At 39.7% G+C, this 24,650-nt stretch overlaps 1 protein-coding gene across 3 annotated transcripts; it reads left to right on the top strand.

Annotated features, from left to right (window-relative positions):
* Positions 1-1,165: 1,165 nt before the first annotated feature.
* pak2a (p21 protein (Cdc42/Rac)-activated kinase 2a) lies at positions 1,166-24,359 on the top strand. 3 transcript variants are annotated; one of them, XM_049482735.1, is made up of 14 exons: positions 1,166-1,536; positions 13,651-13,877; positions 14,464-14,570; positions 14,733-14,877; positions 15,011-15,138; positions 15,297-15,435; positions 15,527-15,590; positions 15,837-15,885; positions 18,787-18,899; positions 19,863-19,980; positions 20,165-20,264; positions 20,491-20,687; positions 20,772-20,909; positions 23,190-24,359. In XM_049482735.1, exons 2-14 carry the CDS (start codon positions 13,700-13,702, stop codon positions 23,274-23,276), a joined length of 1,563 nt encoding a protein of 520 aa, XP_049338692.1. In that variant the 5' UTR covers positions 1,166-1,536; positions 13,651-13,699; the 3' UTR covers positions 23,277-24,359. The 3 variants fall into 3 exon arrangements, with proteins under 3 accessions (XP_049338692.1, XP_022541380.2, XP_049338693.1); XM_022685659.2 differs by lacking the exon at positions 1,166-1,536 and adding an exon at positions 3,061-3,158; XM_049482736.1 differs by lacking the exon at positions 1,166-1,536 and adding an exon at positions 8,733-8,853.
* The last annotated feature ends 291 nt before the right edge of the window (positions 24,360-24,650 follow it).

The following is a 24,650-nucleotide window of genomic DNA, read 5'->3' as shown; positions in this document are numbered from 1 at the left end:
CTGACAGCCCAGCAACAGTCATACTAGCACCACCCACACACTATCATGTTAGTGACACTGCAGTGCCGAGAATCCACCATCAATCCACAAAGAGCTGGACAACACGTTATCGGAGCACAAGCTAGTTGTTTCTAATAAAGTGGCCAGTAGACGCACGAGGTAGGTGTTTCCAATAAAGTGGCCAGTCGATGCAAAAGGTAGGTGTTTCCAATAAAGTGGCCAGTAAATGCATAAGGTAAGGATTTTTTTTTAAAATAAAGTGGCCAGAAGATGCTCAAGGTATGTTTCCGATAAAGTGGCTGGTAGCTGCATGAGGTAGGGGTTTCTAATAAAGTGGCCAGTAGATGCATAAAGTAGGGGGTTTCTAAAAAAGGGGTCATAAGGTAGGGGGTTTCCAGTAAACTGTCCAGAAGATGCACAAGGTTTTTTTTTTTGTTTTTTTTTAAATAAAGTGGCCAGTACATGCAATAGGTAGGTGTTTCCAGTAAACTGTCCAGTAGATGCACATGTTAGGTGTTTCCAATAAAGTGTGAAGTGGCTGCAAAAGGTAGATGTTTCCAATAAAGTGGCCAGTACATGCACATGGTAAGCGTTTCCAATAAAGTGGCCAGTAGATGCACATGTTAGATGTTTCCAATAAAGTGGCCAGTAAATGCACATGGTAGGTGTTTCCAATAAACTAGCCAGTAAATACACATGGTAGGTGTTTCCAATAAACTGGCCAGTAAATGCACAAGGTAGATGTTTCTAGTAAAATGGCCGGTAAATGCACAAGGTAGATGTCTCCAATAAAGTGGCCAGTAGAGGCACAAGATATGTGTTTCCAATAAACTGGCCAGTGGATGCATAATTTAGCTGTTTCCCATAAAGTGGCCAGTAGATGCACAAGGTAGGTGTTTCCAATAATCTGGTCATTTAAATGCACAAGATAGATGTTTCCAACAAAGTGGCCAATAGATGCATAAGGGAGGTGTTTCAAATGAAGTGTGAGTGTGCAATCTGGTGTTTCCGTTTTTCTGTCCACCCAGTGTGGCAGTGAATGGAAAGTCCAGCCCTCTGCTTTCCTTTCGGTAAGTTTTAGCGGGTGTTGTTGGGAGTTGTAGTTCTTTTTCTGCACCTCACCACGGCTTCCGCGATCTTCCCGCACTACAATTCCCATCATGCTCGAGGACTCGGCGGAGCGTATGGCCGGAGCCCGTTAGCAGAGTTTAGGTAGTTAGTTGGAAGTTTTGTTGGTGGGTGAGTGTGAGTGCAGCAGTGAGTGTGAGGGAGTGTGAGGGAGTGTGTGGGCTGTGATTGTCAGTGCGGGGGGTTAAGAAGCTGCTGTGAGGCGGGTTGTAGCTGTAGCTCACTGGGCGGGTCGCTAGTTCCGCTCCGCCATCGCAGCGCAGTCCGAGCCGCAGAACTTCACCAGAAAACAAACTTCACACCTCTACAACCAGCTTCAGCTGGAAACACCGACCCCCTGACCCCTGCCCCGACAGCCCCCGAGACCCCCAGACGCAGAAGCTGAAGACCCCTGCCGAGGATCTGCTGGTGAGTTCAGAAATGCTAATGCTAGTTACTGCTAATGCTAAACTTTAGCAAAAACTAATCAGATTCACACTGAGACTGGATCAGATTCAAATCTGATCATACTTGGTACTGGATCAGACTCAGGACTGGAAAAGTCAGGATAAGATTTACACTGACCAAATCTGAATTAGACTTCATGTCAGAGACCAGATTCATACTGAGACTGGATAAGATTTAGGACTGGGAAAGCCTGGATCAGATTTATACTGACCAAAACTGAATTAGACTTAAGATCAGAGATTAGATTCAGATTTATTTCGATTTATACACATTTAGGACTGGAAACAAATGACTGGAAAAGACAAGAACAGGTTACACTGACAAAACTGAATCAGACTTCAGACTGGATCAGATTTAGGATTGAATACAAACTCAGACTAGAATGACCGGGTCAGATTTACACGGAACAAATCTGAATCAGACCTCAGATAAGAGATCTGATTCAGATTGTATCACATTTAGAGTGGATCAGGTTTGGACAGTATAGGATTTAGACTTAGAATTTTATTTATGCTGAGAATTCTGCACAGAATCAGAATTAGGACGAGACTAGATCAGATTCAGATTCTACAGGGTCTAGTGTGATCAGACTTAAGACTGGATACAAAGTGAATCTGAATTTGAATCAGACTGAATCTAAATGAACTGGATCAGGTTTCCTGCACTTTGCAGTGTAAACACTGCTTAAATTATGTGTTTCCCAGTTTGTCAATGTTGTTAGGATCATGAACAGTTTCTGATTGTCATGTTTACTGACTTCCATCTTCACACCTGTTCATTTGTTTTGATACATTTTTACCTTAAAAACACAGAAACAGGGTTTGAGTAAAGTCAGATTTGCATGATGAGCTCTTATTAGCATGGGGGTGTGTCTTAACTTACAGGGACAGGTCAACAAATTAATCAGTAGGTAAATAGATAAAGAGGTGGATGGGTAATTGAACAGGCAGGTAGATGGAGTGGTACACATGTAGACAGACAGAAAGCTGGATGAACTGATGAATTGATCAGTCAGAGCAGTGCATAATATACACACAAAATAGATCTATTTACACATTATACATCTGTATATGTTTAGTTAAACAATATTTGATACTCATGTGACAGTGTTGGACGTTTTGTGATGGTTTTAATTGTGTTTTTGGGACAGTGTTTTATTGTAGAGTGTTTACCACTCTTATGAGCCAGTTTTGATGATTTGAGATGGTAATTGACGGGATGTGAAGTTGTTAAATAAAGTGCTCTGTTTAGTATTCAAATCACTTTCTCTCCAGGCCTCCTGTGTTTTGCTTTCTGTCTAAGATTTGCTGCTGTGAATGGCGCTCCCCGGTGGTGGAGGAGGGAATAGACGGCTGTTCTCTCTTCAGGAAGTCTTGTAGAGAATTTCCTTTTATAGAGGCTGAAACACAAAAGCGAGTTGCTCTCTCTTCCTGTAAACAGTTCCTCACATCTGCTAGAGAAAGAGGCGTAAGCTCTGCGCTGCTCGGCTTGATCGGTCAGGCCGAGTCGAAGCGGTCAGAAGAGCTCTCTCAGGAACAGGAAATGCTTCTGTTATCCAACTGCCAATCAGATGTGGACAGGAAGTGAGTGATGGGAAATGGAGGCTCAGTTTTTCAGCTCTGTGTGTGTGTAAGAGAGAGAGAGAGTGAGTGAGAGTATTGTATGTGTGGATTAGAAGAATCTAACCTCTGACAGACTGTCTACAGTGAGTTGAGAGGTGAGAGAGCCACAGTGCATAGTGTTAAAACACTTCCATATCAAAAACATATAAATAATATCATAATCTACAGTATAGATAATCAGAACCATACAACCTCTGTAAACAACAGCAATGTTATTAGTATTTATGTGTATTGTATTTGAGATGTTTAACGTTTAAAAGTAATGCTGTTGTTAGTACTTTTTTGTTCTATTTTGTGTTTAGTAGCTGTATTAGCAATATTACACACGTCATTGTGTATGTGTTTGTTTGTGTGTGTGTGTGTGTGCGTGTGTTGGAGAGAAAACGCATCTCTAAGTTGCGGATTGTAACTAAACAAGTTCAGACTTGATGTCACTCACTGGAATATGCTGAGCTGGCTATGTGTGTGTGTGTGTATGTATGTATGTTCATATTCTGTATGCATGAACATCCTGATTCTTCACTTCTCTAAAAGGTTCAGAAACGTTACTGTCACAATTCCCCATTAAACTTAAAGTTAAAGTTAATTTCATTAGGTGGGGCTTATTGACACACCCACTCTCAGAATCATCTCTGAGAATTGCACCGGAGACTGGGGCATGGAGGTGGGAATGGGTAAGGGGAGTGTAGATTTGGAGACTGGGGTTTTTGGTCAGGTTCATTGCTAGGTTTTTTAAATACTGTATTAGTAGCAGGTCTGTGAGGAGTCAGGAATAGAGGGTGGTTGTCGGTGGCAAATTAGTAATAGGAAGTAGTCCACCGATATTAGATGGAGGTGGATCAGACATAGACAGTGGAGGATTAAACGTAGATAGTGGTCGTGGTAAATGTAGATAGTTGTGGATCAGTGGTGCATCTGGGGTGGATCAGTAGTAGATGGTTGTAAATCAGATGTAGATAGAAGTGGACCAGACATAGATAGAAGTGGATCAGACTTAGATAGTAGTGGATCAGTGGTAGATAGTAGTGGATCAGATGTAGATAGTAGTGGATCAGATGTAGATAGTAGTGGATCAGATGTAGATAGTAGTGGATCAGATGTAGATAGTAGTGGATCAGATGTAGATAGTAGTGGATCAGATGTAGATAGTAGTGGATCACGTGTAGATAGTAGTGGATCAGATGTAGATAGTAGTGGATCAGATGTAGATAGTAGTGGATCAGATGTAGATAGTAGTGGATCACGTGTAGATAGTAGTGGATCACGTGTAGATAGTAGTGGATCAGATATAGATAGTAGTGAATTACATGTAGATAGTGGATTAAATGATCAAATGTAGATAGTAGTGGATCAGACGTAGATAGTAGTGGATCAGACGTAGATAGTAGTGGATCAGACGTAGATAGTAGTGGATCAGACGTAGATAGTAGTGGATCAGATGTAGATAGTAGTGAATCAGTGGTAGATAGTAGTGGATCAGATGTAGATAGTAGTGGATCAGATGTAGATAGTAGTGAATCAGTGGTAGATAGTAGTGAATCAGTGGTAGATAGTAGTGGATCAGATGTAGATAGTAGTGGATCAGATGTAGATAGTAGTGGATCAGATGTAGATAGTAGTGGATCAGATATAGATAGTAGTGAATTACATGTAGATAGTGGATTAAATGATCAAATGTAGATAGTAGTGGATCAGACGTAGATAGTAGTGGATCAGACGTAGATAGTAGTGGATCAGACGTAGATAGTAGTGGATCAGACGTAGATAGTAGTGGATCAGACGTAGATAGTAGTGGATCAGACGTAGATAGTAGTGGATCAGACGTAGATAGTAGTGGATCAGACGTAGATAGTAGTGGTTCAGACATAGATAGTAGTGGATCAAATGTAGATAGTTTTGACTAGGCCACTTCAAAGTCTTCATTTTGTTTTTCTTCAGCCATTCAGGGGTGCACTTGCTGGTATGTTTTGGATTATTGTCCTGCTGCAGAACCCAAGTTCGTTTCAGCTTGAGGTCACAAACAGATCAGGGCTCCAGACTGCGACTAAAATGGTCGCAAATGCGACCAAAAATATTTTTTTGCGATTTATAAAATTAATTAAGTCGCCAGTGGCGACAGGTGGCAAAGTAGGGTTTTTTGCGTTTATTTATTATTATTTTTATTTTTTTTTTCCTTTTTTTTGGTTGTGTTTATCGTCGTAACTATACTACGGCGCCCAATCATATGGACGTTTTTGCCTACCTAAAAAAAAAAAGCCTTGCTTTACCTAAAACGTAACTACCACAGCAGCGTAGCTAAGCTGAGCTTTTATCCATTGGCGCGCAGTTTGCACTGGAAAATGCAGACGAAGATGAACATCCAAGAAAAGTACAACCACAGACATTTCAAAACTTCTTGGCTGCAGGAGTTTGCGTGGCTCAGGTATGACAACGTAAAGCAGACAATGTACTGCGAATTCAGTTCAAAAGTAAGCGAAGATATCGCTGGAAACACGGATTTTTAACCAGGAACGCATCGTTTAAAAAAAAAGAAAAAACACGGAGAGAGTCGAAAGCATAAAAATGCACGCGACGTTTTTTAGTGTGCTCCGACAAAACCTCCCTTAGCTCGCACATGTGATAAAACTGAAAAATTAAATTTAATAGAGCCTACATGCACGTGAGAAACTACCCCGTCTTGTTAATAAGAAAAAAATGGACTGGATGTGTCGAAAACATATGATAATGACTCAGCTTGTGCCGAGTTTGTAGGATGTAACGTTATAGCAGACAACGTCAAAGCGCAGATCGTGACAGAAGCCCAGAAAGCTAAGTATATCTCTGTAATCACTGACTGTGGGACTGATGTGCCCGGCAGTTTTACGTAATCGCTTATTGAAGACACGTTTCTGGTGGTCTACCGGTGTACCGGTGTTTTGTCAAGTTATGCTACCCATCAATACATGCTTCCTAAAGGCACTGCGCAAGTGCAAACCTACACGTTTTGATAATTTCTCGTGTTTTTTTTTATAACAAATCTATTTTTTGTGCATAAAACAACCTGGACTCACTGTCATTGCACAAGAGTGTAAATACAAATTAATAATAATAATAATAATAATAAATACAATAATTTCTTAATTATAATTTAAATACAAAAAAGCAAAAGCAGTTTGTAACGAACTCTCATTGCCTTAAATTTACCGTGATACAGTGATATATGTTATAAAAATATACTAACACTACATCTACTGGGGACTTCTACTGCAAACATGCTCTAACATTGAGCTTCTTTTGAGTTTTTATCGTTAAATATACACTAGGGTAGCACGGTTTGACAAGGTAGCACAACTCGACAGAACAAGGGGCACTCTTTAGAAGTGAGATAGGAAAACATATTCTCTCATTTCATTGTTTGCCTCAAAGACTGGAACTGGCAATCCTGAACACTCAAAAATCCCTTCCAATTAGCCCCAAAAGCAAGCCTAAGCTGAAAGCAATTGGTGTGGAGTTGGAGTGTACCATAAGCACACCTTCTGCAGTAAAGACTCAGCATTATTGTTTGGCACTTGGAAAAAAAATATTGGCGCCCAAATTATTTATTTTAGGAGCCACTGGCTCCTTAAACATTTTTTTTTGTCTGGAGCCCTGCAGATGGTCAGACATTCTCCTTCAGGATCTTTTGGTTGACAGCAGAATTCATAGTTCCATTTATTACAGCAAGTCTTCCAGGCCCTGATGCAGCAAATCAGCCCCAGACCATCACACTACCACCACCATGTTTTACTGTTGGTATAGTGTTCTTTTTCTGGAATGCAGTGTTTCTTTTACGCCAGATGTACTGGGATACACACCTTCCAAAGAGTTCAACTTTTGTCTCATCGGTCCACAGAATGTTTTCCCAAAAGTCTGGGGATCATCAAGATGTGTTCTGGAAAAATTGAGACGAGCTTTAATGTTCAGCTCAGCAGTGGTTTTCGTATAGGAACTCTTCCATGTAGGCCATTTTTGCCCAGTCTTTTTCTGATGGTGGAGGCATGAACACTCCCTTATCTGAGGCAAGTGAGGCCTGCAGTTCTTTGGATGTTGTTGTGGGGTCTTTTGTGACCTCTTGGATAAGTCGTCGCTGCGCTCTTGCGGTAATTTTGGGCGGCCGGTCACTCCTGGGAAGGTTTACCACTGTTCCATGTCTTCACCATTTGTGGACAATGGCTTTCACTGTGGTTCACTGGATTCCCAAGGCTTTGGAAATGGCTTTAGGATCCTTTACAGACTGATAGATCTCAATTACCTTCTTTCTCAATTGTTCCTGAATTTCTTTGGATCTCGGCATGATGTGTAGCTTTTAAGGATATTTTGTTGGACTTCACTTTGTCAGGCAGGTCCTATTTAAGTGATGTCTTGATTGAGAACAGGTGTGGTATATATCAGGCCTGGGTGTGGCTAGAGACAGTGTACTCAGGTGTCTGAAACCGCAGTGATGGTATGTTTTAACAAGGGGGCAATCACTTTTTCACACAGGGCCACACACCTTCATTTAAAAATAGCATTTTGTGTTTACCTGTGTTGTCTTTGACTAATATTTAAATTGGTTTGATGTTCCAAAACATTTAAGTGTGAAAAACATGAAAGAAATCAGCAAGGGGGCAAACACTTTTTCACACCACTGTAGATAGTAGTAGTGGATTACATGTAGATAGTAGTGGGTCGGAGGTGGATCAGCAGTAGATTGTGGCGGAACAATGGTAGGTTGGTGTGGATCAGTGGTAGATAGTAGTGGATCAGTGATGGGTCTCAGGTGGACCAGTAGTAAATCCGCTAGATCAGTAGTTATTGGTAACGCATCAGTGGTAGATTAGCGCTAGTTTATTGGTAGATAGTAGTGGATAAATGATAGATTGAGGGGTAATAGATGATAATGGTGTAGCAGTAGTAAATAGAGACAGATCAGGGATGGATCAGTGGTGGAGGTGGTAGGATACTAGTAGATTGTAGTGCATCAATGGTAGGTTGGTGGTGGATCAATGGTAAATCAGTGATGGTTCATTGTTAGATAGTAGTGGATCAACAGTGGTTTGAGGGTGGATCAGTAGTAGATAATGGTGTATCAGAAGTAAATGCTAATGGATGAAGGATGGATCAGTGGTGGATTTTGGTGGATCATTGGTAGATGGAGATGTCGGTGGTTGAAGGTGTGATGTAGTGTGGTCACTCTTTTGTAACTGAAGGTTTAGTCCAGATTCAGAACTGTGGAACTGTGTTTTCTGTGAAGTCACGTCTCTGTTAAGGTGCTGTAGCAGTGAGTTTGAACAGGCTACAGGCTGATTTTTACCTGGTCGAATACGACAGTATGGGCGTGTGTGAGCATAACATCAAGCCCAGTTAAGTTTCTTTAGCCTCAGGGCGCTGGGCGGGGTGTGTGTTATCACAGCAATGTGGACATGACTGCACTCGCTGTGTGAGTGTGTGGAATGAAGCTGCCTGTGCAAACTCGTGTGTGTGTGTGTGTGTGTGTGTGTGTGTGTGTGTGTGTGTGTGTGTGTGTGTGTGTTTGAGCAAACTCTTCAGTGGGTTTTACTTAGAGTTGAACATACTGTGAGTGGACCACACTCCGTGCCCACCCCGACGCCAGCCTGGACCAGTGGGCACCTCACCGCACCTGGCACGGGTTCAAGGGGTGAGCTGTCTTCATGGAGCTGGACCTTTACTCTTTTGGTGTAATAATCTTTATTTGTGGATTTATGCTGCAGTTTTAACAGTGAGTGTTGTGTTGTAGGTTGTGTTGGTGTAGTTTTTTTAATACTGTGGATAAAAAACACAATTCTTTAGATACAGCTCTTAGTCAAGGTGATTTTGAGTGTTTGAGTGTTAAGTTAAGGTGTTTATTCACAGATGTTTAAAGTCGCAGTGTTTTTATAGTCACAGTAATTTTTTTATTCATGGATTTGTATAGGTTAGTTTAGGGATAATGTTGAAGAACAGTGTTAAGTTAAGGTGTTTAGTCATAGTATTGTTCAGTCACATTGTTTTGCTCAGTGTTTAGCCGAGGTGTTGTTCAGTCACGTTATTCAGGCACGCTGTTTAGTCATGTTGAAGTGCTGGTTTTAGTTAGTTAAGGTGTTGTTTAGCTATTGGGTCAGTTTTACAGACAGAATTTAAGCATAGTCTGGGAGTACACAACGTTTTTTATGCAGATTTTCCTTTGAAAGGAATGGTTAGTCAAAGTGTTTTGTTAAGGTGCTTATTTTTTTTTTACTCACAACTTAAAAAAAATTTAAGACGCAGTGAAGTTTAGTCACATTGTTTAGGCGTGTTGTCTTAGTCAAGGTAATGTTGAAGTAATGTTAAGTCAAGGTGTTATTTCATCTAGGTATTGTGTAGTAATAGCATTTGGTCACAGTTTAGGTAAAGTATTTAAAAACTGTTCCACACTAGTCTAGGTGTAGCTTAGTCACAGTATTTAGGCACTGTTTTGTGAATGTGTGGTTTAGTCAAAGTATTTATGCACTGTTAGATTATGTGTTTTTTAGTCACAGTATTTAGGCACTACTAATTTAGGTTTTGTTTAGTCGCAATATTTATGCACCGCTAGTTTAGGTGTTGTTTAGGCACAGTATTTAGGCACAGCTAGTTTAGGTGTTGTTTAGGCACAGTATTTATGCACCGCTAGTTTAGGTGTTTAGGCACAGTATTTATGCACCGCTAGTTTAGGTGTTTAGGCACAGTATTTAGGCACTGCTAGTTTAGGTGTTGTTTAGTCGCAATATTTAGGCACTGCTAGTTTCTGTTCTTTAGTCACAGTATTTAGGCACTATTTAGTCAAGGTGATATTTAGTCACTGTATTTATGCACCGCTAGTTTAGGTGTTGTTTAGGCACAGTATTTAGGCACTGCTAGTTTAGGTGTTGCTTAGGCACAGTATCTAGGCACTGCTAGTTTAGGTGTTGTTTAGGCACAGTATTTAGGCACTGCTAGTTTAGGTGTTGCTTAGGCACAGTATCTAGGCACTGCTAGTTTAGGTGTTGTTTAGGCACAGTATTTAGGCACTGCTAGTTTAGGTGTTGCTTAGGCACAGTATTTAGACATTGCTAGTTTAGGTGTTGTTTAGGCACTGCTAGTTTAGGTGTTGTTTAGTCGCAATATTTAGGCACTGCTAGTTTAGGTGTTGTTTAGGCACAGTATTTAGGCACTGATAGTTTCTGTTCTTTAGTCACAGTATTTAGGCACTATTTAGTCAAGGTGATATCCTTCACGCACCATGTGGCCTCAGTTGCTCGGTCCTGCCGCTTTGCGCTCTATAACATCCGAAAAATTAGACCGTTCCTGACGCAACAGGCCACCCAACTCCTGGTGCAAGCGGTCGTCATCTCACGCCTCGACTACTGCAATGCCCTGCTAACTGGCCTCCCGGCCTGTGTAGTAAAACCACTCCAGATGATCCAGAACGCAGCAGCACGTCTGGTCTTCAACCAGCCAAAACGGGCACATGTCACCCCGCTGCTCATTGATCTCCATTGGCTACCAGTTGATGCTCGCATCAAATTCAAAACTCTTACAATCGCCTACAAGGTGATGACAGAACAGGCTCCTTCCTACCTGCACTCGCTCCTGAAGGCTTACGCTACCTCCCGGCCGCTGCGCTCCTCCAATGAACGTCGCCTCGCTTTGCCAAACATTCACACAAAGCAATCCAGACTGTTCTCATACAGAGTTCCCCAATGGTGGAACAAACTACCTTCCACTACCAGATCAGGAGAATCTCTCGCTATCTTTAATAAACTCCTGAAGACAGATCTCTTCAAAGAGCACTTACTCTCTTAACACCTCTAACACACTAACTACTTCTAACCTCATTTCCTTCTTCCTCTCCTTCACTCCTCTATCCTATTATTCCCCTTTGTCCTCCTTTTATCCCTATCCAAAGATGTTTTTCCTTTAAACTTATTTTACATTGTACTTGACTATTGTAAGTCGCTTTGGACAAAAGCGTCTGCCAAATGTAATGTAATGTAATGTAATATTTAGTCACTGTATTTGTGCACCGCTAGTTTAGGTGTTGTTTAGGCACAGTATTTAGGCACTGCTAGTTTAGGTGTTGTTTAGGCACAGTATTTAGGCACTGCTAGTTTAGGTGTTGCTTAAGCACAGTATTTAGGCACTACTAATTTAGGTGTTGCTTAAGCACAGTATTTAGGCACTGCTAGTTTAGGTGTTGTTTAGGCACAGTATTTATGCACCGCTAGTTTAGGTGTTTAGGCACAGTATTTAGGCACTGCTAGTTTAGGTGTTGTTTAGTCGCAATATTTAGGCACTGCTAGTTTAGGTGTTGTTTAGGCACAGTATTTAGGAACTGATAGTTTCTGTTCTTTAGTCAAAGTATTTAGCCACTATTTAGTCAAGGTGATATTTAGTCACTGTATTTATGCACCGCTAGTTTAGGTGTTTAGGCACAGTATTTATGCACCGCTAGTTTAGGTGTTTAGGCACAGTATTTAGGCACTGCTAGTTTAGGTGTTGTTTAGGCACAGTATTTAGGCACTGCTAGTTTAGGTGTTGTTTAGGCACAGTATTTAGGCACTGCTAGTTTAGGTGTTGTTTAGGCACAGTATTTATGCACCGCTAGTTTAGGTGTTCTTTAGGCACAGTATTTATGCACTGCTAGTTTAGGTGTTGTTTAATCACAGTATTTAGGCACTGCTAGTTTAGGTGTTGTTTAGGCACAGTATTTATGCACTGCTAGTTTAGGTGTTGTTTAATCACAGTATTTAGGTAGTTAGTTATGATTTTGTTTATAGACAGTATTTAGGCACTGTGTAGTCTGTGATATTTAGTCAAGGTATTGTTTAGTTGTTTAGTGTTTAGGCACTGTTTAGTTCAGGTGTTGTTTAGTCACAGTATTTAGGCACTGTTAGTTATGTTGTTGTTTATGGACTGTATTTAGTGAAGGTGATGTTTTGTCATGACATTATCTAGTCACATTGTTTAAGCCCACTGGTTAATTAAGGAGATGATGAAGTGCACTGTTTTGTCAAGGTGTTGTTTATTCAGATTTTAGACAAGGTTATATTTTTCATGCTGAGTTTAGAGGTCGTATTAAAGCAAGGTGTTTAATTGTGGTGTTTAGACTGGCATGTTTCTCTGTTTATCAGATTTCTTAAACTCAGTGTTTTTCTTATTGATTGTGCTATGTGTGTATGTAAAACGATGAGTTTTATCAGTGAAACAGGAAGTAGTTGTGGTAGTGTTGAGGTCACAGCGTGTCTCAGTTCAGTTGAGCTCTGAGGTGAAACAGGATTTAACCTTATTTGGTTAAAAAGCTGCTTTCAGGGAGAACCGTAAGAACCGGCTCATCTTCTGGCTCTTTAAAGCCGCGGTGATCAGAGTGGTCAATGGCCATGTCTGATCAGAGTGATGATTGTGCAGTCAGTGAGGGTTGCTTCTCCTTCTGCTTCAGTGTTCTTTTTATCGCCTCTTCATTACAGACCAGTGTTGTTTGTGGCAGTTATGAGATTTAGTTTTAATATTAACTAAATACAGTTTTGTCTGTTGTGCACAGCTCTGTTTATGTTATGTTTTTCTGCAGCCCTACAGTTTAGACCCACCTCGCTCTGATTGGCTGCATGATGATGTCTAGTGTTGTTTGTTGATGTTTTTACTAGGGGTGTAAAGGAATGTGTATTCTTTACATACTGTAGCGGGAGGGGTTCACATTTGTTACGTGCAAACGCATGCAGAATACCCGGTACAGGCAGTCTATTGGAGACTTGTGAAACCAGTGAATGTAACCCGGAAAGTGTAGCTCTAGCACTGTTGCTATTAGCCACTTGCTACTGACAGCCCATAGCATGCACTGATACATTTAGCTCTGACTGAAAACAGTGCACCAGAGAGTGGAGCACAGGAGCAGAGAGTGCACGCAGAAACACAGATCATTCACGCATACTGTCTCCCTCTCTCTCTCTCTCTCTCTCTCTCTCTCTCTCTCTCTCTCTCTCTCTCAGTCACTCACACCGTCTGTCTCTCTCTCGCCTGCTCTTTCTCTCTCCTTAACTCATGCCGTCTGTCTCTCTCTCTTTCACGCCATGTGTCTCTCTCTCTCAAACTGTGGGGTTTATACCTAGGTGTGAACCGAACTGTGAATTTTAAAGTCACACTCCTAGTTTTTACTAATCCAAGATCATTGGATTCACATCATCACAGCAATGGTGTCAATTTGATGTGGTATAAATTGGTCTTTTTAGTCTCTGCATTAACACTTGGTCCTCCCCTGTTGGACAATGCGTTTAATAAACGTTCTCTATGTCTCCCCCTGCAGGACGATGGGTTAATAAATGGTCTCTCTGTCTCCCCCTGCAGGATGGCGAGATAAATTAACACACTCTGTCTCCCCCTGCAGGACGATGGATGAAACACTCTCTGTTCTTCCCCTCTAGAACAGTGTGATGATAAACGCTATCTCTGTCTCCCCCTGCAGGTCGGTGCGTGAAGCGCGGTAGCTCCGTGGGTGTGTGTGTTTATCTGTCATGTCCGATAACGGTGAGCTGGAGGACAAACCCCCCGCCCCCCCAGTCAGGATGAGCAGCACAGGCAGTAAAGATGGAGCTCCAACCAATCACAGCTCCAAACCCCTTCCCTCCGTCCCCGAGGAGAAGAAGCCCTCTCGCAACAAAATCATCTCCATCATCTTTCCTGCAGAGAAAGGTCAGAGCTTACACTCATCCACCATACCCCAAATCCTTCCTGATATTACGATGTTTTTCTCCTTTCCTTAATTTTCTAAACCTGAAATGGCCAGCTTTACTTCAGCATCCATTCTGTAATGATTTCCTAATGCATTTATCAAACAATTTTTAGGTTGAAACTAAAGCCATATTGAGTAAAGAAAAAAAACACACCCACACAAGGCTCATGAGTAGATCACACATGACTTGTACATAGAAATTTACATAGAGATAGGCAGCCAGACTTATGGTAAACAAGATAATGTGAGAGCTAATTTACCTCAGGTAATGTTACTACTCTAGCCCTGTACATCTCATTTCTTTCAGGTGGAAAACAGGCAGTTTATGTAGAGGTAGTAAACTGATACCAAGCCAATAACCTACCAGTATTCTAATAAGTATCTGATGCTGAAAAAAACCCATTGTGGTCTTTGTGCTGTTTTTTAGAGTAGTTTAGGTGTGCAAACCTCTTTTAAAACTGCCTGAAATTACAAACGAATCTAAAATGCTTCTATTTAAATTGACACTGCTTATATCGACCCCTTCCCTTTCTCTCTCTTTTTTAGGAGGAAGAAAGAAAGATAAAGATAAGGAGAGGCCTGAGATTTCTCCTCCCTCTGACTTTGAACACACTATTCATGTGGGTTTTGATGCCGTTACAGGAGAATTCACAGTAAGTCAGATGCATGTGCTGTTTAATTTGTCTTCATTTAATTGTGAGCTTATTTAAGTGTTTTTGGTTCTACACAACTACTGTTACTCCACCTTTAAAAAATAACACAACGTAACCTTTTGATGTAGTGTCTTGTGTTTCTTGTGTGTTTGTGATGTGCAGGGCATGCCAGAGCAGTGGGCTCGACTCTTGCAGACCTCCAACATCACCAAATCTGAGCAGAAAAAGAATCCTCAGGCAGTGCTGGACGTCCTCAAATTTTACGATTCAACGGGCAACGGCAAACAGAAATACCTCAGCTTTACAGGTAAATAGTTTAAAGTATTACAGGTTTTCTGAATATGGTATATTTGTCTAGAAATCAGAAGAACTCAATGTGTAAACAGTTGAAATCTGTACAGGGTGGTCACACCAGTATAATTTCTCTAACACTTGTGCAGATAAAGATGCTCCACCAGCAATGAAGGGTTCAGAGCCGTCGCCCGGAGGTGCCAAGGAGTTTGATGATCAAGATGATGACGATGCACCCCCACCTATAGTTGCACCCCGCCCTGAACACACCAAATCTGTGAGTGACACTTTATCTTCAAATAAAACATTATTTTCCATTAACATTAAATACCAAATACATAATACTACAAAATACCAGATCTTTAATGATGAAGGTGGTGAAAATGTTTGTATTCTTGTGATTACCATAATAAAGTTTATTCTGAACCGTTCCAGGTTCTGACCCGACCCTCTATGATCGACCCACTACCCCTGCCTGCAGCCAGTGCTGACTCCGACGCCTCCAGAGCTGCAGACCGGCAGAAGAAGAACCCCAAAGGAAAGATGACTGATGAGGAGATCATGGAAAAACTGAGTAAGAATATGTTACTACAGAACCAGTAAAGAACTTGTTCTGCTCTAATTACAGTTTTGATCATCTGTCTATATATTTGGTTTGTTTTTAGGAACAATAGTGAGCATTGGAGACCCCAAGAAGAAGTACACTCGATATGAGAAGATTGGACAGGGGTGAGTGAGTGAGTGTGTGTGTGTCAGTAGCGTGGCTGTGTGTTCAGCTGAATGTGTTAGAGGTGTTCTGGGAATGAATACACGAGAGAAAAGTGGGGAAAAAATAGATCAGATCAGATGATAAGAAAAGTGTGTGACTGATTTGTTTAGAAGATATTTAACATTAGCATTGGAGTTAAAGCAGTAGATGTTGTGAGAGTGTGTGTGGTCAGTGTGTAACTGTGTTTGTGTGTATGGTCTTTGCAGGGCGTCAGGAACTGTTTTTACTGCAATAGATGTTGCAACAGGACAAGAGGTGAGCAGAACAAACTCTACACCGAGGGTCACTAATAGGCGGACTGCGGTCCGGGTCCGGAACCAGACGTTGTCCGATCCGGACCCAAACCGATAAACTACTGAGAAGGATTTAATTCAGACAGGGTTCATTTAAAGCGGCGGAACGTTTATTGTCTTTATGGTTTACGTGCTTTACAGCGCAGTAAACTTCCAGATCAATCACGTGTGTTGTAGGATCACCAAACGCTCTCCTCGGCCAATCAGATCTGTGCAGACGCGAGAGCGTGGAGCCACACAGGGGGTGAGAAGTCAGAGAATAAAGCGAGAAAAGCTAATACAGATGGTGCGCACCAGAAAAAAAAGAGAAGCAACCGAGACAAGAGTGCAACTCCCTCAAACTCCCTCGCTCGCAGGCGCGCTCTCTCTACTCCCAAAACAACCCTACCTCGAAACTACGGCAACCCCCAGGGGACAAAAAGCACTGCCAACTTCCCCCATCAGTTTTACCCACAACATAATAAAGTCTGATACAGTAATAATATTAAATAAAATAAAACGACTGTTTAAAAAAAAAGCTGATATTTTGGCCAAGCAAACATTTCTCCATATATTGTACGATTTATCATTCATGTAGTTATTATTATGACAGGCAGGCCTAAATCTAATATAAATAAAATCAAATAGAATAAAAATAGCATTTTGAAACAAAGTGAACATACTGATTCACATTATTAGACTCGATATGTTAAATTATTGAGGGTGTTTCCATTTATTTTATGATAGGTTGATAATGTAATTATTGTGACAGGTCTATTTAAAACAATACATATTGTTGAAATATACTAGTGTGTGTAATTTGTTTTGTCTTTCAGTTGTTGATAAAACACTGACAGAACTACTATAGGCTTCTTCAGTAAACAGAATTAAACACCCCTGCTCTACACTGTCACTAATCACAGCACTTTTTACACCAGTAAGGACACACTGCTAATAATCACAGCAATGATAATAATCACAGTAACATTAATCTAATCCAATTAATGCAATAAATGTCAAAGCAATGTTAATTACAAAATTTTGCCACTATTAAAAGTGCAATTACTTGTAATTATTTTATTATTCTTCACAGTTATACACAATTATAATTACCATATTTTTCGGACCATAATGTGTTGCATCAGAAAATGGCCTATTTTACAAAATATAATTTTGTAAAAATAATAACAGAAAAATAAATATGAAATTGGAAAACAACCAACTAAACTAAACTTAAAAAAACTAACAAAATTTAATCTTAATTTTTTTTAAAGATAAAAACTAAAAACTCAACACATTAGAAAAACAAAATATAATTAATATAAATATTGTAAAATATAACACAAATATCTGAAATAGCAGCATAGATCCACATTAGTTTCAAATCATGGAAACAGCACACTAAAACCTCAGCCTCTCCTTTATCTTTGACAATATTTGATGAACTTTACTCATCTTAAGTTTATTTAACTGAACTGAGTTTTATATGGTGAAGAGGCGCGAGAGCATGCTGACAATGTGCTTTGATGTTTTTCAAATATAAAAAAATCAAGTTTCAGTTAAATAATAAAGAAGTGAAATAAAATAAATTCATGTTTAGTGGAAGTGCTTTTTTCTTTTCGTTTTTTTTATTTGCAAAACTGCACTTGCACGATGAGAGAGAGAGAGAGAGAATGAGTAAGAATGAGCTTCAGGTGCATCTGTCGTTGTTCGGACACGACAAACCATTCAAACGTGCAGCAGTGTGAGATCTCCACAACACACCCCAAAAAAAATCACTCAGGGTACGCCTGGCTTAATACTTGGGTACAGCTATTAAATTAATAAATCAACATTCATTAAAAAGATCTGTGAGAAGTTCTGTATGCTAAGTAACAAAGAAGCTAGCAAAAAGCTACACGCTAGCAGCCACCAAAATTAACAAGGAAAACAAGACAAATCCCAACAGAAAAAATAATATTTAACCAAAACAAATAAATAATGCAAATTCCCGCACAAAATAATATCAAAAGAAACTTCACCAATTAGGACCACAATTATATATATATATATATATATATATATATATATATATATATATATATATATATATATATATATATATATATATATATATATATATATATATATAAGCAAACCAATAAACAAAAAACTGATAAGCCTAGTACACACACTTAAAGAAACCAAACCCAAACGAATAAACATCACAAGTAAAGCAAATACAATGAAGAGCCAATCAAAGAATGAAAAATTATTCACAAAATTTGATAGTAACTAATAATAATAATATTACGTTGGAAAATGGCCAACTAAACTAAACCCAAAATATAATCTAATGAATTTAAAAATATAAAAAAGAAAGGTTGTTTTACAACAGTAGAAAAACAATAATATTACAAAAATAATGCAAATATCTCAAAATTAAATAAACTGTGTCAGCAGATTGACAGCCAGAATATGCAGCTTCACCAAGGTGTGGTGAAAAACACATACAATCGGTTCAGATTACTAAGGACAGCCAGAATTCAAACATAAGATGCAACGGATTAAGATGCACTGTCAATTTTTGAGAAAATTACGGTACATCAATTCCATCAGCTGATTTGATGCTATCATTAAATGGAACACTGAAATTTGTAGTTCTACTGTAATTAATTACACATTGATGATTTACAGATGAGATCAGACACATGTAAATGTCAGTTTGAAAAGTTAAATGTATTTGTTACATTTTTAACATCATTTATTTATTATTTAGGTTTTCTTATATCATATCCTAAGAAGAGCACACTGAATCTCGTTGTACATGTGCAATGACAATAAAGGAATTTGTATTGTTTGTGTGTGTGTGTGTGTGTGTGTGCGTGTGCGTGTGCGCGTGCAGGTGGCCATAAAGCAGATAAACCTACAGAAACAGCCGAAGAAGGAGCTGATTATTAACGAGATTTTAGTGATGAAAGAGCTGAAGAACCCGAACATCGTGAACTTCTTAGACAGGTGGGTTTAGACTTTGAACCTTCAGCCTGATCAGCCTCCACCCCAGTCCTCTCCCACCCTGATCAGCCTCCACCCCAGTCCTCTCCCACCCTGATCAGCCTCCACCCCAGTCCTCTCCCACCCTGATCAGCCTCCACCCCAGTCCTCTCCCACCCTGATCAGCCTCCACCCCAGTCCTCTCCCACCCTGATCAGCCTTCACACTTTTTCACCCTTATCTTTCCCCATCATGTTCTTATGTGTTAGATTCTATCACAGTGTACTACTGTTAGTTTTTGTTGCTGGTGTTATTTTTACTATTTATTATTATCACTTCTCTGATGGATTTCTTTAGCTCACTTTTATAATATCTAGCTAAACTTGGGAGAAAAGTGGGATGAAAAATATAATATAATATAATATAATATAATTTAATGTAATATAATAAGCTGGAAAGAACAACAATTGAGTAAACTGGTTATGAATAAAAGAAAACATTGTGACACAAGGACACCTGCACACTTGATATTCTTCGACTATATAAAAACCTCAGGTATATACCCCACGGTTCGGTACATTAGAGAGCTTAGACACGGACCCTACACTGTAATCTGATGTGCACCTCTACAAAAATGTGAGCTGTGATTGTTCCCTGAGCTTCGTGTTTTTGCCCACACATTCCCACAGTATGACCGCTCACACAGGCTACATCTTTGAAAACCTGCTGATTCAAAGCAGAAGTATAAATTGGCCTCAATAGTTCCATACTGTGGTCATGTTACTGTCTTCAGTCAAGCCTCATCTAATGGTGGACATTTGCATCAGTAACTGAATCATGGTATCTGTGCTCTCTGTTGCTGATACTGAGATACTGGGTGTGCAAGTTCCAGTATCTTTGTTTCACTATGCGACACTGGTAATAATGAATGATCAGGTTTGGAAAGTGCTTTTATTCTGATGTTGAAGTGTGTGTGTGTGTGTGTAGTTTCCTGGTAGGTGAGGAGTTGTTTGTGGTGATGGAGTATTTAGCTGGAGGTTCCCTCACAGACGTGGTGACAGAAACCTGCATGGACGAGGCTCAGATTGCTGCAGTATGCAGAGAGGTACTGCACCTTTAATGCAACATTTTAGCTCCTGTAATACCTGTTAAACCGTCAGTTTAGTAGCATTCTATAACTGGCACACAGTTAACATATGGGGCATCATGAGCTGAGCCCAGGTAGCCAAGAGTAGATATTTTAAGGCCTTGCTCTAGATTTTCATGTCTTGTCTCGGATTCTTCCTCAGTGTCTTCAGGCTCTGGAGTTCCTGCACGCTAACCAGGTGATTCACAGAGACATCAAGAGTGACAACGTGCTGTTGGGCATGGATGGCTCTGTCAAACTGAGTGAGTTTATCTTCTACTTTAAACCTTCTTTACAGCAAATCTGTTCATCTCCTAAAAGGTTTAAGGTATTGAAATCGCCAGTAGTGATTTGGCATCACTATTCTCATTGTATTAATAATATTCAGCTCTGTTACAGTTCCTAATTATACTCAGCTGCTCTGGAGGTGTTTTATGACACACTGAGTGTAACCATGTGTTCTGTGTTTTATTTTTTTGTGCTGTGTAGCGGATTTTGGCTTCTGCGCTCAGATCACTCCAGAGCAGAGTAAACGCAGTACCATGGTGGGCACCCCCTACTGGATGGCCCCTGAAGTGGTCACTCGTAAAGCTTACGGCCCCAAAGTGGACATCTGGTCCCTGGGAATCATGGCCATAGAGATGGTGGAGGGAGAACCTCCGTACCTCAATGAGAATCCTCTGAGGGTAAGATTTGTGATTTCAGATTGTAGAAAAAAATAAATAAATAAAAAATCAAGACCTAAACATGATTCCTCACTCATTCTCCAGGCATTATATCTTATTGCCACTAACGGCACCCCTGAGCTGCAGAACCCAGAGAAACTTTCCCCTATTTTCCGGGACTTCCTGAACCGCTGCCTGGAGATGGATGTGGAGAAAAGGGGTGGAGGCAAAGAGCTCCTTCAGGTGAGCCTCTTATAGAACTTATAGAACCTTAGAACTTTAGGTCAAGCTTAATGTGAATGTCTACATGTATATAAAAATGTGTATTTGTATAGCAACTGAAAAAACGAATGAGTTTTTACCTTGACTTTACTTTGACTTTTATTTCATTGCTCAACGGTATAAACCAAAGATATTTCATGTTTTGTCTGGTCAACTTTATTTTATTTATTGACATACAGTGGTTACAGAAAGTATTCAGACCCCGTTGAATTTTTCACTCTTTGTTTCATTGCAGCCGTTTGCCAAAATAAAAAAAAAAATCATTTTGTTTCTCATTAATGGACACTCAGCACTCTTCTATTGACAGGAAAAAACAGAAAGGTAGACATTTTTGAAAATTTATTACAAAAAGAAAAACTGAAATATCACATGATCATAAGTATTCAGACCCTTTGCTCAGTGTTGAGTGGAAGCACCCTTTTGAGCAGTACAGTACAGTCTTCTTGGGAACGATGCAACAATTTTTTGGGGGATCCTCTGCCATTCTTCCTTGCAGATCCTCTCCAGTTCCGTCAGGTTGGATGGTAAACGTTGGTGGACAGCCATTTTCAGATCTCATTAGAGATGCTCAACAGGGTTTAGGTCAGGGCTCTGGCTGGGCCAGTCAAGAATGGTCAAAGAGTTGGGATTGTATTGGGCAGGGGATGAGCAGTGCCTGGTTTTCTCCAGACACACGCTTAGAATTAACGTCAAATAGCTGGACTCTAGTGAAGGAATAAAACCATCTCAATTAGGATCAGAAGAGTTAATATGAGCGTCACAGCAAAGGGTCTGAATACTTATGACCACGTGATATTTTAGTTTTTCTTTTTTAATAAATGTGCCAAAAATTCTACCTTTCTGTTTTATTTCTGTCAAGGTGCTGAGTGTACATTAATAAAAAATAAATAACTTTTTTTATTTTAGCAAATAGCTGCAATGAAACAAAGAGTAAAAAATGTAAAGGGGTCTGAATACTTTCCGTACCCACTGTATATCCATGCATATAAATTATATATATATATTCCTGCATTTTAGGCCTAAATTCCCCCCTCACATTTTCTGTTCTCTTCAGAGGACGGTTTGGACGGCAGGCAGGCCATGTCTTTGAAATGTGTGCAGCATGTGATTGTGTGCATTGTCTTGTTGAAAACATCTCAATGTACTTTTCTGCTACTTTTAATGCTACCATCACAAGAGGGGTACAGATTCAACCCCATGACAGACACTGGCTGTTGGCCATGTTGCTGATAGTCTTTTTCATTGACTAATATTATTTCTTCTGAAGATATATGTTGTAACCGATCATTATAAATTGTAAATTTACCCACATTACTTCTTTAAATATGTTGCAGGCTGTAAATGCAGGAATGGATGTATGTTAGCTAGGAGTGGGGGACTATTTTTAGATTCTTAGATGCATCTTAATTTGGAAGTGGCGATTCTGAATTGATTCACAAATTCGATTTTCTAAACATTAGCTTTAGCTGAAAACGCAACACGGAGACAAACAGATGCAAAATATCGGCACAAGCTAAGCTCTACCTGGTTCAGTCCAGACCAATCGCTGCCTGGTTCACTACTATTAATGTGTCTCAGTCAGATATGCTGTTATAGCCTTCCAAGTGCAAGGTTACTCCCAACTGTGGGGCTTGAGAAGTAAAACAGACCTAAGAGAAGAGATTTAGATGTTGAGTGGAAAATATTATTATTGTTATTATTATTATTATTATTCTAAGGGGAAATATTAAAATTTACTTGCGCTTAAATATCAGGTAAGCCACTCTGGGGAACCCATTCCTGTGTGTAAATATATAAATATATAAAGCATTGGGAAGTCTATTAAAATGTATAGCTAAATATTAAATATTGTATATTATATGTAAATCAAAGACAAATCAGCCACAACATTAAAACCAGCTACATTACATGACACCGGTCAGTCATAACATTTTAATGACCTTATTGTTTCTGCTTTCCATGTAACTGGTAAGATGTAGTGTCAAAGGGCCTATTAAAAAGCAGGATTTATTATGATCATTACAGGTATTTTACTTTAGGTAGTCAGGCAATAAGCAAAAATTAGACCTCAATTAGACCTAGACATCCCACCCCTAATAGACTTTTTGCATGAAATGAAGCACTTTTATTCCATTTTCTCTACTGTCCATACTTTTTTCTGATTTGGGTTTGCGTTTGAAGTTCTGATACAATGTAAAGATCATTTGCTATTCCTGTTCTAACATCTCCATTCTTCTGCAGCATCCTTTCCTGAAACTGGCCAAACCTCTGTCCAGCCTCACTCCACTCATACTTGCTGCCAAGGATGCCATGAAAAACAGCCGCTAGCGGTGGAAACGGCCACGGTGCCAATGCCTCGCCCATTTCTGCTGCCAGTCCTTTTGTGGACCTTTCCCTATCCAGCCTTCTGAATGGAACCCCACCGCCCGGCTCAGAGGATATCAGCGCCTGGGCCCAGAGCGGCTGATCTGCACAATCATGACTCCCAGACCCCACCCAAAAGCCTTTTACCCAAACCTCCTTTTCCACACTCCACCCCCAAAACTCCACCCTAACCTTCACCCTACAGTCTGCCCCAAAACTCCACTATATAACCCACTCGAACTTCGCCCCTTGTCCACATCAGTGTTCGGTGTTCCAAGAAGCACCAACTCGAGCCCTAAAACACACCAGAGCTGCAAACAAACCCAAAAACTGAACTGTTTATATCTGGACTTTTCTGTGGTCTGTCAGTTTGTTCTGTAATCAGCTGTGATCACGATTGCCTTGGTTTCATCAATTTACCTGATTGATTGGTTAGTGGGATTCTGTTTCTATGCTGATCAGTCTTCACGTCACCCTTTATTAAATTAGCATCGATACTTGAAATCTGGCCCCTGCACCCCTAAAAGACCATTGACTCGTGCCTATGACCCGCCTGCCTTATCCTCCCCAAACACGAAAACGTATTTTGCTGTATGAAATGAAATCTGATTTTCTGTTTGATTAGAGGTTGTTTTAGGAAGAACCTAATAAGTTTAAAGTATTAAATTGTTTTGTATATTATGTACTTTCGTAGCAAACCGTAAATGCAAACAAACAAACCTGAATCTGGACCTTTTTTCACTAGCTGTTTTATATTTGTTTATGTATTTTATATTTGAACTAACAATCTGACAAAATCCTGCATATTAAACTATTTTCCACTGTTGTGTTAGTAATAATAATTGCTGTATTTCTGTTAATGTGACATCTAATGAGTTTTACAGGGGAAGCTACATTTTAGTCAAAAATGACTTTGTAGTAAAAACAAAACATTCCAGATACATCAGCATTACACTTCCGGTCTTCCCACTCGACCAGGTGGCTTTTTAAAGGATGAAACCAGTTTAAAACATATTCTTTGTAAGTTATTAAAAAAGACTTTGGTCAGTTTGTGTTGTGTGAAGATTCTTTTCTGCTTTTACATTTTAAAGTTTTTTTTTTGTTTTTTTTTTAAATATATGTTTATGTGTGTGTGTGTGTGTGTGTGTGTGTTATAATTAACATATGTGTTTTGACCTCTAGTAGTTTTAGCAAGTATGAGCTCACTCAGTTTTTTTCTCATCAGCAAAGCATTACAAATATGTAGGTGGCTAAAGTATGTAAACCTTTAGGATTCTGAAAAAATTCAAGTTAGTCAGGTGTTTTCAAACAATAACTTAATTTAAAGACCAGATTACT

This window comes from Astyanax mexicanus, chromosome 8 (genome assembly GCF_023375975.1).
Source record: "Astyanax mexicanus isolate ESR-SI-001 chromosome 8, AstMex3_surface, whole genome shotgun sequence".
NCBI classification, from domain to species: domain Eukaryota; kingdom Metazoa; phylum Chordata; class Actinopteri; order Characiformes; family Acestrorhamphidae; genus Astyanax; species Astyanax mexicanus.
The sequence above is the reverse complement of the archived record's forward strand: the minus strand, read 5'-3'. Positions and strand labels throughout refer to the sequence as shown.